The sequence below is a fragment of the Odontesthes bonariensis genome, chromosome 22, assembly GCF_027942865.1.
Source record: "Odontesthes bonariensis isolate fOdoBon6 chromosome 22, fOdoBon6.hap1, whole genome shotgun sequence".
Lineage (NCBI taxonomy): Eukaryota > Metazoa > Chordata > Actinopteri > Atheriniformes > Atherinopsidae > Odontesthes > Odontesthes bonariensis.
In genome coordinates this window covers 19,756,444-19,773,414 of record NC_134527.1, presented here as the reverse complement: position 1 = coordinate 19,773,414, position 16,971 = coordinate 19,756,444, and the positions used below count along the sequence as shown (strand labels likewise).

At 40.0% G+C, this 16,971-nt stretch overlaps 1 protein-coding gene across 7 annotated transcripts in view; it reads left to right on the top strand.

The window, feature by feature from the left end:
• Positions 1-16,971, top strand: part of garnl3 (GTPase activating Rap/RanGAP domain like 3) — a 79,426-nt gene that overhangs the window by 27,125 nt on the left and 35,330 nt on the right. For all 7 annotated transcript variants that reach the window (XM_075455159.1, XM_075455161.1, XM_075455158.1 and 4 more), the window contains exon 2: positions 2,049-2,118. In XM_075455159.1, coding sequence (XP_075311274.1) covers positions 2,049-2,118 — 70 coding nt within the window. The remainder of the gene's footprint in view (positions 1-2,048; positions 2,119-16,971) is intronic.

Sequence of the window (16,971 nt, the reverse complement as noted above, 5' to 3'; positions counted from 1 at the left end):
ACCTGTCAATCTACGTCATTGCCCTCAACTGTGGCCATGTGCAAAGACCAAATGAACAATCAATGCAAGCAGCTAACATTAGTTTTCTCCAGTGTTTTGCTTATTCTTTGAGATTGGGCTAGAAATTCAAGAGTTCAGAGTTCTTACAGAATTGAGTTGAGGTGGTTAGAGCACCTGATAAGAATGCAATTTAACTACAAAATTAGCTCATATGTAGCGCTGATAATGTTGATGTAGCTTCAATTCTAACAGCGCTCCCTTCCACAAAATTCTACGATACAGTTACATTCATGTGGTGCTAACTATCTTTGGTGACCATTTGAGTTAAGAGATTTCAAGTATTTTCCTGTATTCCATTTGAGCTCTTTGTGTGAGCCTGTAAAGGAATAACTCTGCCGTATATATAGCATGTGTAAGGTGTTACCATACACCGGTAGCACACCAGCACTGTGCTTTCTATCTTCAGTCAAATCCTTTATTAATCATATAAGCTGACTTCCTTTTCTTAGCATTTTTTTATTGAATTATTTTCACTGTGCTGAATGAGAAACTGTTTTAGCATACCATTTTACTTCTGTCTGGCAATGATTTCGCTGCACAAAGAGCTTAATTCCTAATATGATTTAAGCAGATATGTATTACTTTTAGTATTTCAAAGACATAAAATGCTTTTGTAAGGGAGCTTTGAGAACACTGTCTGCGGCATATAAAGAGATTAATTGATCGTTTTGGAATTATACTCAGCTTGTTCTTTCTGTTTAAATTAATCACTACGATTTTAGGCTTGGGCTCAATGGTAATATGATTATCATGACTGAACATACGCAGTGATACATGGGCTGTTCAGTGAAACTGTGGGCCAAATCCCTGCTGCTACACTGAGACTTTAGTCTCCTCCAAAGTTCTTGCAGGGTCATTTTCCTGTAAAGCGATATCATTCTGTGCAGGTCTCCCTCTCTGTACTTGATTGTATCAGATGGCTGTCATAAATGCAAAAAAATACACCAAAAATTAAAAGTTTACCTTCTAATTTAGCTGGTATCAGCTGGCATTACTCATGGTTTTAGCTGAAATATATATATATAAAATTTCCCTAAAACTTCCCTACCAGCCAAGAGTTGAATGATTAAAATTCATACATTCTCCCTGTCTCTTAAAAATGTGAAATATGAGCAGGATTGGGTTGAGCCATTGAGGATTGAGCCATCTTCTCAAAGTAAAGCTTTCAATTATTCCTAATGTTTACAAATGAACACATTATCTCTTGTGTTAACAGACCAAAAATGTAAGACGGAACCTTGCAGTGAGCTACAGTAGCTGTTCCCCTTTTTCCAGTCTTTATGCTCCTATCGACTTTTGCTTACACCTCTATCGATAATTCCTGATAAGAAAGTGGAATTAATCTTTCCACAGAGGTTCCAGCTTCAAGGTGAATTGGTGTATCCTCCAAAATGTCGAACTAGTTCTCTACTTAACACATAAACTAACTTTATTATGAAAAAATAGCAGTTTCACATCTTGTCAGTGTGTTTGGATTCGGATTAACTTTAATCCCCATGTCAACCATATTAGGAAAACATTTAAGGAGCTGTTTATTTGTTCTTGTATATTACTTGCATATCTGTGGGGGGGTTTTTTCTATGAATTTGTGATTGTAACTACAAGGGGTATGCATTCATTTGACTGTTTTAAGAAGCAGTCAGCTCTCCCAGCCAGTCTCAATCTATCACTAAAGCCTAATTCAATCAGGGCCCTCATTTCAATCAGAACTGGGTTGGCCGTTGCTCCCGGCCAGTCACCATGCCACCGGCAGCCTCAGCACACCGACAAAAAGAGGCAGACAGGAAGGAGGGAGAGAAAAACAAGGAGAAAGGAAGAGAGACAGATCTGAATGAAATATCAATGAATAAGAAGACAGAGATCGATAAGTGAGATATAGAGATAATCAAATGCTGTTGCGTATGAGTGATGTGACAGTTTGTTTGTACTCTGTGTGATGTGATTTAGGTTAAACAGGCCATGTGTCTGACCATGTGTTTGTGTTACAGCTCTGCCTCAGAGGACTTGGGTTGCAGGCGTGGAGACTTCAGCAGGAAACACTATGGTTCAGTCGAGCTGGTGAGTCCCACCCACAGTGCACTCATCAGTGTGTCGCTCTCTTTGTGTCTCAGCATGAGTGTCTTCTCATCCTCATTGATTCTTCTCTTTATGATCTCCCCTCCCTTTCTATCACTCTGACTCTCACTGCCATCCCCTCTGTCTGTTGGCATGGATGGACAACAACAGAGGGGGACTGATGAGTCATGACCAATTGGGTGTGGTCCAGTGAGGTTGCTCTGGCAGCCTGGATCACAACGGGTGCTCCACTTGCAGTGACGTATGACTGCTTGCTGCCTCCAAACATCTTTTGTTTTGTTTTGGCACTGCAGGTTTAAAAGTTCTGCACAGTGTGTGTCTTTTTGGTTGATTATGAAGACGTCGAATCTGTGTTGCTATGGTGGAGTGTGTGTGTGTGTGTGTGTGTGTGTGTGTGTGTGTGTGTTGGGATACCTCCCTTCACTGTGTGCTGAGTCGGTACATCCCGATAGCCCAGAGGGACAGGAAACCCGGCACTGCAATCATACTTCCTACCAAAGACGTATTGTGGGTTGTTCATGTGTGCAGCACCCCACGCGTGTGAGAGATTAGTGTTGAGGAGAAACCACATGTTGCTATCAGCACCAGCAGACAGACACTACACATGATGCTGCTGTATGACAGGGTGTGTATGCGAGAAAACTAAAGAGCACGGAGTATGAGTCAGAATGAGGTCACCGATAACCTCAAACAGTGTGAAATGTGTCTTCCTTTTTTTTGTTTTAAACGTGCCAAATTAATTGCTGGATATGATGTGTGGCGCTTTCTCATTTTGAGATTTCCACAATTAGAAATTTATTTTTTTTAAATGATATTTAGGTTGGGGATCCTTCCCCAAGTGGAGGAGTTCAAGTATCTCGGGGTCTTGTTCACGAGTGAGGGACGAATGGAGCAGGAGATTGACAGGCGGATCGGTGCGGCGTCTGCAGTGATGCGGGCTCTGCACCGGCCCGTCGTGGTGAAAAAGGAGCTGAGCCAGAAGGCGAAGCTCTCGATTTACCGGTCAATCTATGTTCCTAACCTCACCTATGGTCACGAGCTGTGGGTAGTGACCGAAAGAACAAGATCGCAAATACAAGCGGCCGAAATGAGTTTCCTCCGCAGGGTGTCTGGGCTCTCCCTTAGAGATAGGGTGAGAAGCTCGGTCATCCGGGAGGGGCTCGGAGTAGAACCGCTGCTCCTCCGCATCGAGAGGAGTCAGATGAGGTGGCTCGGGCATCTGGTCAGGATGCCTCCTGGACGCCTCCCCGGTGAGGTGTTCCGGGCCCGTCCCACTGGGAGGAGGCCCCGGGGAAGACCCAGGACACGTTGGAGAGACTATATTTCTTGGCTGGCCTGGGAACGCCTCGGGGTCCCCCAAGAAGAGCTGGAGGAAGTGGCCGGGGACAGGGACGTCTGGGTCTCTTTGCTCAAGCTGCTGCCCCCGCGACCCGACCCCCGGAGCAGCGGAAGATAATGGATGGAATGATGGATGGATATTTAGGTAGCTAAAAGGACCTGTTCGATCCTTCATGATGAATTGAAAATTAGATATTAAGATGAAAAAAAAATACTAAAAGCTACTAAACTAAAATGGCAAAACTGGATGAAAAGATTCTAAACTTTAACCCTGCACAAGTTCTAATCTAACAGCAGATGTGTTGTTCTTCAAGTACTGTGTGTGTGTATGTGTATTGTCAATGGGGAATCTAGTCTAGTTCAAGGATTTCCACGTATATTTCCTTTGTGGGTCAGTATGACAGCTTTGTAACAGGGAAAACGTTTTTTTTTTGTAAATCATCCTTTTTTTTAGATAGGCTTGTGTGTTATTTAGCCATAAGGAAAAGTATTTTAGGTTTAACTGAGAGGTATTTAAAAATGGCTGCGTCTAAAGACAAATCAAGATAACTTCAGGTGAAAGTTGTGAATGTATGCATCTTGCATAGTTCAAAGCTTCAAATGCCAAAAGTAAATAAAAAAAACAATCATTTTAAACTTGCAAGTAAAGTATGACACTCCACAAATTAGATGAAAGTTTAGGCAATCACAGTGTTCTTTATACCTCTTTGCCAAGCCAAACAAACTTCATTAAAGATAAGGTGCAAAATACCACTCTGCTGAAATTTACAGTCTGCAGTCCTAAAAGGTTTGAGCGCAACAGTGTCATCTCAACTGGACACTGCTCATATTAACATCACACCAGCACAGACACCACAGATGAAGAGAGCGTGCTGCTCTGCCGCACTGGCAGCCTTGCAGTGGCAAACTGAAGCCCAGCGAAGATAAACATACATTTAACCAGCGTTAATTAGATTTGTGGTGAAAAAAGGCACGCTTGGACAATTTAGTGTCTTTTATGACCTAAAATGATTCATGCCAAGATGTACATCAGATGCACATATCTTCCCATAACACATTACGCAAATAGTGAGATTCAAAGTTGTCAGCATGGGGAAGTGTTTCTGGACCTAAAAATTAAGGTATTATAACTTTGATTTCCACAGAGTCTTTCTCAACCTTCAGATCATTCTTCCCCTGACTTTTAGCTTTCTGCCGTGTGTACCTAAAACTCAGCAAAACACTTTTAGCTGTATGTTCACACAGGCTATTGTTTATCTTCTTTTCCTACATAAAAAACAAAGTCTTAATTTCACTGCATAGTCAACTACCAAAGATAAAATGTACATTTGGAAACACGAGGTCAAGCTCCCTGAGGCTATTTCAGCTGATTAACCTGGGTGTAACAAGCTCTCTCATTCATTTGCCATTATCCACCACCTCCCCTAATAAACATGCCACACAGCCTCCTATCCCATCAGGATTTAGCAGACTCAAAGCAGACTCATGCAGCAAAGGATTATGAGTAAGGTTTATAGCAGTTTTGTTTTGGTAGTTGCATTTATTTGATTAAACTCCAATAGCCAAAGAGACTTACAATCACCAGCAAGATTATTCAACTAAAATTGAATTGGATGATAAATAATTTTTCCGGTGTCTGTAGATGGTCCTTCTAAATGAAATGTTATTTGAACAGTCTGTGTATTCTGCACACTTTCAAGATATTCTGTACAGTAGCTCTGCTGGAAAAATACTAATTCCTTTGAATTAAATTTTTTAAAATTTAGTTATAGTTCCCTGAAATGCTATACAATGACAGGAGGAGAAAAAATAGCCCCTTCAGTCTGCCATTTATGATTTGGATGAAAAAAAAGAGGACTTCAATAACTTGAGCATGAATGGCCCTATCAGTCTTTACTAGTCTCTGTTCATTTCACTTCTTCGGCCCCTGATGAGACAGTACGACACGAACGGTTAAGTCGAGCTGCGATTATAGCCCTGCTGGGTCATTTAAATATGCTACTGTCTTTGTCCAAGTAGGTATTGTGCTTTTTCAAGTTGACCTATTACCCCACAGACCTAAACCACTGACAAACAGTTTAACTAGCATCAAATTGGCATCATGCTGAGGTGTTAAGTGGACACGTTTACAGCCTTGTACATTTCATCCGTGCTGTTGTTGCAACAAATGATCTGTTGTTGTAGCTTTTTCCTTCTTTTGTACACCAACTTTTTCAGTTACTTGCGGGTCAAAGCTTACAGCGGGATCTGTGGAGCGTGCACAGAGCACTTCAGCCATTTCGGATCCAAATGAACATATACGGGGAGAAATTTTTGCCTCCCAGTTACATTATCTGGGTGTGTCAGTGGGATTTTTAAAAAATCAATTCAGTATGATTTCAGCACGACTTAAATGTTTACATTTATTACAAAATTCCAGTTTCGGTCAGGTTAACACAATCAATATTTTTTTTTATGAGGTCATGTTAGTCAATACATTTTTCCCACTAGTCATTACGGTTTCTTTAGATGAATTATATTTATTTCTGCTCAGTGATCTAGTGGCCCTTCTGAAAATAATTCCATAAAATGTTCCTATAATTCCACAGATATTAAAAGGATATTATGCATTATTGTCCAATCAGCTTTCCAGTACTACTCCCCAGCTCCCCCCTTCTTGTCTGAATATGGTCACTTCTGGAAAACGAAAGACCAAGATGGAGATTTCTGCATTTTAGTTATCTGTATTGATTCATTCACAGTAGTAGTATGTTTTATTTGAAGTTGTCTTACTTAATTTTACAATATGTTATGATATGTTTATTTGTTGCTTGTATGAATCGTTTGACTGAGGAACACATAATTTGTGAAAAAATATGGGGGTTTTTTGGTTTTTTTAGATGACTTAAAAGCAATTAAAAGCAAATAAAAAATGTGTGCAGACAACTCCTACGTGAATCTCCACACGCACAACAGGAATTCAAAGATACAGAGTTAATAACCAGGAGCTAACCCATTTTCCTGCTTTGTGACCTGTATATTACAACTACAAAATATTTTCAAACCACAGTTTATGCTACTGCTTTGACGAATATGTTTTTAAAAATAAGTGGGATTTATTCATTCAAAGGAGGGTCTTCCTAATAAGAGATACCAGCATAAGCAGAGCCATGACTCACCTTGTCTGCTTGTTTTATTTTTGGCATCACGGAAGCTGCGGTAGCAGTGGCCTATAAGAGCGTGCACCTCAACAGACACCATTCTTTCAAGATGATTCACGCTTGTCCACACACGCCAGATCTATGTGACGACACTCACTTGCAACCCGTTTAAACACTGTATTACATTTATTTGAAAATAAAAACTAAAAGAAGTGGCATGAAGGAACATACTTGAAATCTTTTCTTTTGTAAAGAGACATGATGATTGCTTGCAGTTAACTTATTGTTTTTTACAGTTTACAGATGAAAACAGTGAGTCCAGTTTATCTGTAAAGAATTTAAATGTATGACTGCTGGTACTGCAGACAAAAATAGAATATTCTAAGAGGGGATCATCTGTTGCCATTGTAGCTACAATTATAAGCTAATTTTATAAAAACAATTCTCCTTTCATACAGAATTCATCAGGATGATGAAGTGGAATATTGTTTGCCCACAAATGTCCCTGTGACTAAAAGTAAAAAACAGAGCAGTATTGAGGTGTGTTTCTGTTAGTTTTTTTAATGAAATGCTGCATGCTTTTAATTAGTAGGAAGTTTAACACGTTAAATACACGAATTAGGAAAATCAATATCCTGCTGCTGCACCCACACACGGACACGCACACACATACAAACACACAGACTCACGCAAACTGGCAGTCTGCCCACAATACATGCCCCAGTCACTCTAATCTACATAAGGGACATCCTGGTTATCCTTTGTGCCAGCAAACACTCAAAGACTCACATTTTGAAATTGTAAGCTGAAGAGACCTCCCGACAGCATCTGCACACATGCACAGAGATAAACAATATAAAGGCAACACCCAATCAAAAACGTCATTGTGCGTTAAAGCTGAAGCTCGCAACATCTAAAGTAATTGCATCTGGCCACAAAGACTTAGAGACTTTGAGCAGAAATATTCCTGAGATGAAGGTCGTGACACTGAGGTGGGCACGAGGTGGGCACTGGCTGTCTGATTAAGATTAAGATCAGATTAAGATTTATCAGATCGGATTTATTGTCATGCAGACATGCATACACACGAAATTTGTCCTCCGCTTTTAACCCATCCAGGTTGGCACCTGAGCCACGGGCGTCCAACAGGAAAACAAAAACGTGTCGGAGGTAAAACCCCTCAGACATACAGCTCTCATGTTGACGGTTCTGCGTGGGCATTAGCATTGGTCTCTTAGCATTTGTGTTGTTTGGTGTGTCACAGTGCACAGCGGTGAGTGTGACTGAGGCTACTGTCAGCGTTTGCATGTGTGTATCGAGGAACACTGTGTTGAGAGGTTAGCTGTCAGTCTTACACAGCGACTGGTGAGCAGACGGCTCCACTCCCACCTGCCTGCCAGCGTTACTGTCACTGCCTCAGAGACTTTTGACTGCACTGCCACTTTGAATTTATTCCCTCTCCCAGCTTGTGCATTGCACTAGGTTTGTGTGTGACTGTTTGTGTGTTCATAAACTACATAAATTAAGCTGAACAGCAACTACTGTGGAGACACGAGGCATTTATAAGGTAATAGAGGAGTTATGGTGTGTTTAATGCTTGCTTTTTTTGAAGGATCTGATCAAATGTTTATCTCTGACAATAACATATTTGTAACAAAAAATGAAAGCAACATGTGTCTTGAGTTTAATGCTCACACTAGTCAACATTTGCCATCATAAACTAATGATCATGTTAAACCAAGTGAAGCAGAAGTATATTTTATTCCACCAAAAGGATCTCAAAGAGGTAATGTTGTCAAAGTGGTGGAGCAATGCCAGGAAGAATCCAAGAAGGAATCCAAAAAATAAGGTGTTTTGGTGGAGCACTGCACCCTCCAAATATCTTTTGAGGTAGAAAAAAAAAAAAAATCATGCCTGAAAACGTACTGAGTCATACTGAACAAATTGTATTTTTCCCTGGTGTTGAGGCCACTGATATGATTTTAAGAAAATATCACATTTATTGAAACATTCTTCATACTTTTATGCCTATCTTCTCGTTTTCTAATTTCAGGCAACTTGTAGACATGAACGGCAAAGAAGTTTGCAGCTTGAACTGTTTTTGTAACCGATTAATTATCAAGATCATTTTTACAAGCAGAGTAAGCAGAATATACCTCAAAGGTAAACAAAATAAGTCTTATATATAAGGGATCCCTATGATTCATGTCTTCTGGCCCACTAGAACTGTGTGGTGATGTATTTCTCGGCAAAGATATCCCCCTCTGCTTGTTTTTTTGTCGTGTTCTGTTGTGTTCTGGGATGTGTGTGGGCTGCAAACTTGCAGTGTGTGTAGACAGCATGCTTTAGAATGAAACTGCTGTGAAACAAAACAAAAAAAGTTTTATTTCTCTGGCTAACAGCTTTGTTCTGCGGCTTGCTGCCAACTGCGGTGGAAGATCAGGGGGGTTGGCCTAGTTTGAATGATGTGCTTGATAACCAGTATAGTATCAATACCAGAAGTTTGTGACTGTGTACAATCAAATGTGAACATTAGCTGTTTTCTAGTTTTTACAATAATGTAAAATTGACATACATTAAGCTAAGTTGATTTATTCGATTAAAAGATTTGTAAGAATAAATTACTGGTAGATTCTTTACATGGAAGCAATTAGCCACTTGAAAATTAAAGCAACAGAAACTTAAATCTTCAATTTGTTAAGTCATTGTAATCTTTATTTAACAGACACAAGTGCAAAGGAAATTATTTTTTGTGTCCTCACTGACCATATTCGTTGGATTTAGAAAGTATTGACATGTCTGAAATATGATGAAAAGTTAGTATAGAGGCAGGGAGAGACAAAAGTTTATAAAATATGCAATTACAGGTGTTCTGGAAGATTCTTCAATCAGCATATTAGCTGGTGATTGGTGAGGGTGTCAGGATTCATTATAAAAGAAGCATCCACCAAAGGCCCTGTCTTTCAAAGCAAGGATGGGTTTTCGTTCACCATGTGGGCTAATAAAAGAGAAAAGATTCAGGAAGTCTGTGGAAATGTCAATGCCTGAGGACCAAAGCTGGAAATCACTGCTGGATGCACTTGACCTTGAAGCCCTCAGGCAGCACTGCATGAGAAGCGCCGTCATACCTCCTTCATCGGTATTGCCAGATGGGCTCAGGAGTAAGATGGAAAACTGTTTTTACTCAACACAGTTTGCCGCTGCATTTAGAAAAGTAACCTGAAACTGTACTACGAAAGGAGGAAGCCAACTACTCCAATAACTCTGTGCAGAATTACTGCAAGTTCTCTGGGCACTAGTTCATCAAGATGGACCGAAATACAGCAGAATGTCTGTTCTGTGGTCAGATGAGTCTATGTTATAGGTTATGCATTGTCAAAGGTGAGAAAGACTATCCAGGCTGTTCAGCAAAATGTGAAAAGTGGCGTCTCTGATGGGATTGTGGTCCATCAGTGTCCATGGCATGGGTGAGTTGCATATATGTGACAAGTTGCATATAAGTCACAAGACCTGCCTGCCTGCTGTCCTAATCTGATATGTCTTATATTGAAAATGTATTGAACATCATGTAAAGAATATTTGGCCAATAAAGAACATGGGTTGCTGAGCAGGTGAAATAAAGTATTCGGCAAGAATTAAGAAATTCCCAGCTCTTCTGGAAATGTAGTTTGTAATTAGAAATTCCCATGGATTAGTCTGAAATAACTCCCAACATTTCTTCAAACAAAAGGATTTTTCAGGCAGCCACTGGGGTTCTCTTTGCCCAATTGACCACCAGGGTTTTACAAGGAGAAACACTGACTTATTTGAACATATGATTCACATTCAGTAAACTACTTATTTCCAGAAATGCCTGCAGTTTTTTTGGAATGTTGTTGAGTTATTGAATCTTTAAAAAGAAAAAGTTCTCCTTGGTCATAGTTGTGTTTAATCTCATATGTTGGTATCCAGACTATGTTGGTATCCAGACTAAAAGGCAATGTTTTTTTTTGTTTTTTTTTGTTGGAGCTTCACTGTTTCTGCAGAAGTCAGTCACAACTTGACTATGGATCAGTCAATAGATTGCTGTTGCTCCTTTAAAAGGTGTTTTCATGACTCAGTTTAATGACCATTACTGTTTCTTTTAGATTTAGCCATTTTGTCTTAGTTTACCTGCTTCAAACGAGGTTCCAGATATAACGACATTTGCAAAATCCTTCGAGCTCACCTTAAAGTCATTGATTATTTTAAAAGCAAACCTTTCTGTTGTCCTCTTTAGAAGTCATTTGAAGATGGCATGACTGACGGTGCATATCTGAGCATTCTTATTTACATGTGTTAATCTCTGTCCCTTTGATTCTTCTTTTCTTTTGTACATAACAAATCGCCCTTTGAGCACATTACGCATGGCACTCATCAGCCGAGCTCTGTGATCTAAGACTTCACTGCCACATCTGCACACTCTTCAGGGTCCTTAAAGTGGCTGCACCCATCAGTGTGACTCTTGGGTGGGCGGGTCAATTGCCCGATACTTTCAGTCCGAGTCAGTAGATTAGTCATTGTTGCTGTTCTATAAACGTGTAGAAATCAGCTTGGCTGGATTTCACTTCGCTGCAGGGAGTGTTAATCAGGTGCACTTAGGGGCTACATGGCAAACGGCTACACAGCTGCTACTGTTTGTCTTGGATTTCACCTCTAAATTTCCCCTACACAGGTTGTTATTTCATGAGTACAACAACATCATGAATAATCCATCATTATGTGCATTTGAGAGGTTCTCCAGAGTGTTCTCCATCAGCGCCTCGACAAACTACCCTTTGGCTTGAAAATTGTTGTGTTTGTACGTTAGCAAATTAAATTTATGTCTGGCTGCATTTTCTATTTTCTTATTGTCAACAAATCTGACCCCAAAGCGTGATACCTCTTGGCATTTCCACATCCTGGGTGCTAAAGCTCCACTGATGTTAGAAATAAAAAGCTGGCAGGATGTGGGAACTATGGATGTCTATAGCTCAGATTAAAGAGGCTTTGACTATAGTCAATATGTGTTAGAGGTGGTTAAAAAAAAATCCGTCATGTTCTGGAAAGTGGAGCTGCTGGATGCTCAGTGATATTAACAGATGCAGACTGTTATGAATAGCCTTATTAGTGCATGGTTCAGATCTCATCTTTACATATCCTACATCTGGTATTCTTTTTGTTGTAGCAGCCATTTTAGCTTTGGCTTTTCTGATTAAGAAAATAAGAAAAAACACAAAGGATCTCATTCTCATCTTTAGAGACTAGTTCCTAAAGTATCAAAACCCTGTGATTAAGGTCAGCTGGATCCACCATTTCCCGGCTATGACCTCACCAACAAAGAGGGTGGATCCATTAGTAAAACATGATCAAGATGACCACATAAAGTGGCTCGGTCGTTTATGAAAAGACAATGAAAGGGCAATTCTCTGTTTTGGATTTGCGTCTCATACTCTGGGATTTGATCTGCCACGTTTCACTTCCTTCTCTGCTTGCAGCTCATTATTATTTTTATTCTCTGTTGTCTGAGTCATTGGATGACTTGTGAGATATTTTTGTCTGTATATCTCCGAATTCTCTCCTGTACTCATGTTCCAACCTCTCACTGTCTAGCCTGAAATGACTTGAAACGTACATATTTACATTCTGTCTGACTTCACCAAGTTTCAACCATTAAAGATGTTATCCCTGTGGCTACATCGAACATATATAATTGACAATATTGGCTACATCAGGTGTTAGAGCAGCAGGTAAGTGGTGAGTATGGCCTGTCATTTTTTTATTTTTATCATTTTTTAAATTGATACTATTTTCAAATTAAATTGCCAGAATACTGGAAATACCTCTAGCATTTATTTTGTCAGGACCAGCTGGCTTTTGTTGAGTAACTGGTTTTGTAAAGGCAATCCATGCTCGTTTTCTATGTCTCCTCGTGCACAAAGCATGTGTGACGTATATTTTGCCCACTGGGTCCCTCGGTGGCTGACCACATACAGCCAACCTATTTGTACCACCGAGCACACTGGCTACTCGTGCTCTTGGATCAAGCACCACTCAGAAAAAAATTAAACATATCAGAAAGACGAGCAGAAGAAAAAAACATTGGATTTTTACTTTGAGGAGAGACCGATTGCATGCCCATGCATGGGAATCTTTTGTGCTAGATGGCTTATGGGGTCATTTTTCAACCCATTTATAACTTAAATGGCCCCCACGTGCAAATACTGGCTGTCACATGACAGATCACATGTACGATCAGCTGCTTCTATTGAAAGCTCTATTGGCTAAAACACATTTAAGAATATACACAATGGATCCAGTTGAGAAGAATTCCTGAAGACCTCTCTTATTTTCCTGTATATGACCACCAGTTTTGTTTTCGGTCAGTAAACTCTACCGCGTAGCTGTAGCCCATACCATCGCCTTCTGACAACTCACAGCTCAGTTTGAATCACTCCAAACTAGTTCGAGAGAGCATGCCAGGTGCATGTTTTGTATTTACAACATTTAGCTATATGTTCTACCTTCCGTCATTTTTCTGTACACAGAACAAACCCTAGGTTTTTTATTAGACTAGATGTTCTCCAATGCATGGCACATCTTTTGTACTGATGAGTGTTTCATCCAAATCAGACGGGCTTCAACTGTGCATTGCATAACATTTTCTATGGGGGAAAAGAATAAATGGGACTTTTATTTTCAGAGCCAGAGGCATCGAATGTGGCTCCTTCCACTTCCCATCTGGATTGCATCTGAATAAATGTGCAACACAACAAAGAGGTTTAAAAATGGAGACTAAGAGGAAGGGATAAACAAGAGCATGGATTTTCATGATTCCTTTTCTTGAGCTTCTTGCCTTTCGGTGTCTTTTAATCAAAGAATTCTGTTGAATCTTCCCCATCTTTCTTTCTTTATCATTTATCCTTTTTTTATTCTGACTCTACTCTTTCTCTTTTCTTCCATTCTGAATCCTCAACTTAATCATTTCTTAATCATTTCATCTCTCTTGACTGTGCACCTGCCTCTCTTCCTCCCCCTTCCATTCCCTCCTCGCCCTCTTCCACTTCATCTCCTGCTCCTTCTTCTCTTTATTCTCTGCCTTCCTGAAAGAGCGTGAGTGTGCATGAACAGGCCCGTGATGGTATCAATTATCTATCAAGTACTGATTTGATATCCCACCACACTACTACTCCCATTGGAAACCAAAGACTGTATGAGTACTTTGTGATCTTGATTGTGTTTGTGAAATGTTCAACTCATGCCCCCAAATGTTAGCTGTTTAAGTGTGTGTGTGTAAGAGAGAGTGCTCAACCTATAAAGCTGGAAAGCTTCTGCTCTTTTCCCAGGAGGTTACATATCGTGGAGACGGCTATTAGTCTTTTATCATTTGGCTTTTTGTTGTCATTGCACATCGTTCTTTGCCTCTCTTCTATGATGGCCTCATCCCTCATTCTGTCCTTCTTCCTTAATTCAGGGCCCCTGTTTTTCCACCCCTTCTGGACACCATTGCTTCCCAGCAGTGGGAAGGTGTTTTATCAGTTGTTTGTAAATGTGTAGAAGCTTAACAGGCTCCCCCTTCTCCCATGTTGCCTCTCGTCTACCGCCCCAACCCAGGGGGACACGTTGGAGTGCAGCTTTCCCCTCTTTACAACTCTTCTGTTGCATGATTTACAAGCAGTGGCTGTGTGATGTGTATGTGTGCATAGACACCCACACAGAAACTCCCCAGAGCACTTAATCTCTCTTTCCTCCTGACATTTTTCATTCTTTCACTCCAAAACAGCAGAAAGCCTATTCACACACCACGGCACAAACACTTGCCGCGTTTGATACTGAGTGTTTTCAGCCACACATACACCAGGGAGGCGGCACGTTGCTTTGTATGAATGCTGCAATGGGTTCACCTCCATTATGCTGTGATTGGACAGTTAATGTTGCAGGAGAATGGACAAAGATGGAGCCCTACAGCTTCGACATTTACTTTCCATTTTCTGCACACACACATACACAGAGCTTAATAGCAAAGCTCCTTCACCCACCCATGAGCACAGGCAAATACAGACACATACCACCAAACCACAAAATATATTTGTTTTCAAGCCTATTAATATGCATCCGACAGGGGAGAGCACAGCATTTTGTGCAGCCTCTCCTAAGACACAGCTAATTATTGCACAGGAAGCTCTCTGTTGTTTATCAATGCGTTACACCTGCAGTAAACATGCTTGGCTCCCTATCTGCTGGATTTTATTTTCTCATTATGAGCAGTATACCTCAGGGAGTAAAAGCAGATAGTCCTTCACTTGTGTGCACATCACAGCTGGGGAAAGTCAGTATTATATAGAAGGAATATCTTACAATAGTGATGTTATTCACATTTTGCTTCATTATGCTTTTGCCTGGAATCAATGATTTGGGCAACGCGTTGCGTGTCAAAACGCAAGCTGATTCTTACATCCTCTTTCTCAAAGCAAAATAGCACATCCATTTTCTTAGTTTTAGCGTTGTTTCTCATGATGACTGTGTTGAATATTTCTTTATTCTATTGTGAGCACCATCACAGATAGCTAGCTAGCCACCAGTTTGCTGTATTAACAGACTTCATTCTTCATTCTTTTGTTTTCTAAAACGTTTGAAGAATGTTGTTTTTTGGTTGTTGGAGCCATAGACATAATATACGTAGACGCCTCATAGACTGACGCTGCCTATTGGAGCTGACATATCAGCGCGGCCGCCATCTTGGCTGGGTCTCCAATGCCCCCACATTGCATTTATTTCGACTGAGGACGGTGTATATCCCCAACTAAAATGATCATAACTCCCCGAATTTTTACCGTTTGGTTTGTTACAAACGGCAGAGATTTAGTTATGATACAGGACGCTGTCACACATTAAAAGTACGTGCTTTCATGCTGAATCACTTTATATTACGCTCTTTAACAAAGACATATGGGAGACTATGGCATATTGATAAATGTATAAATGAATTTAAATATAAATTTTATATTTTAATAAAGAAATAAGTTTGGTTGTTCATTTGAATTTATTTCTCTCTCTCTCACACACACGATCCTTCTGTAACACATAAACATACAAACTCCCATTTAGGATTCAAGGATTTTTTTATTTGTCATTGTATTCCTATAAAAGATTTTTGTTGGCACTCAAGAAAAACAGACAAAACAACAACAATGAATAAAATAGTGTCGTGAATAAAAAAATAAAAAAATAAATTGTCGAGTAGTAAAAACAGTTATACATATATTAGAAAAAAGATACAGTTCTAAAAATGGTGGAATTTTGAATATTGTGGAAGTAAACATTGACGCAGTAGGTTATATGTAATATAATATTGCACATATATACTGCACCAGCTCAGTACATTTTTTTCAAAGGCCTAGAAAAGTAAGCATTGTAATTCCAGGTCATTCCAGTGTAACACTACCCCGTTAGGCTTGCATCTGGGGCTGGGGAGCTAAAACCCTTGAAAAAGAACTGTTTTGCACAGCTTCTTGCGTATGCTGGCACTCTGTAACTCCAGGGTAGTTAATTTTGAGAGTACCAGTTCCCGCTGTAATAACGTTACACGTAAGTAACGGTAGTTGCGATGACATAATATTATATAAAATAACCAAAATGACTATTTAATCTTACTTGTGAAAGGTAATCCCACGCGATCTGGTATCAATAGTGCGCTGGTTATTGTAACCGTAAACTGCACTAAATATGAACATAGTTGCTCACTCTCCGGCGACTCCAATTGATTCTGGTGCTAGCCTCGAGTGAGGAGGCCCAACCAATATGGCGGTGACGCCGTTACGTTCCAGCACGCAATGAGGCGTCTACATAATTATGTCTATGGTTGGAGCATTCCTTTGAAAGCTTGTTTGTGTTGTCGTATGGTTCACCAGAACATTTTTTTTGTCTGAAATATAACAATGAATTTTATTTGCATGTTTTGAACAGCTTTTTGCAGTACATTACCATTTGGTTGTAATAACTAATTCTCCTCACCTTGACGTTTAAATCAAACTTTGGAAAGCTGTATGACAACATGTTGACATCATGGTCTGCAAAATCAGGGTGCTTATTTTGCAGGCGCTGTATTTTCAGTCCTGAATTATGAAACTGTCTTGGATAAAAATGTACTGGTCCAACAAATAAACCTGTCAGCCTGTGTACAATGCTCTTGGATTGTATTCTTACTCCAAAATGCAACCAGTTAGGACGTTCATGTAAAAACGTGGAAATTAACCCGAAGAGAACATTGGTGGTTTTAGCTTCCAAATTATATAAGAAACATTCTGCTACAGCTTAACTAGTGTGCAAACGTTCACAAAGTGTTAATTTCATGTTCCTC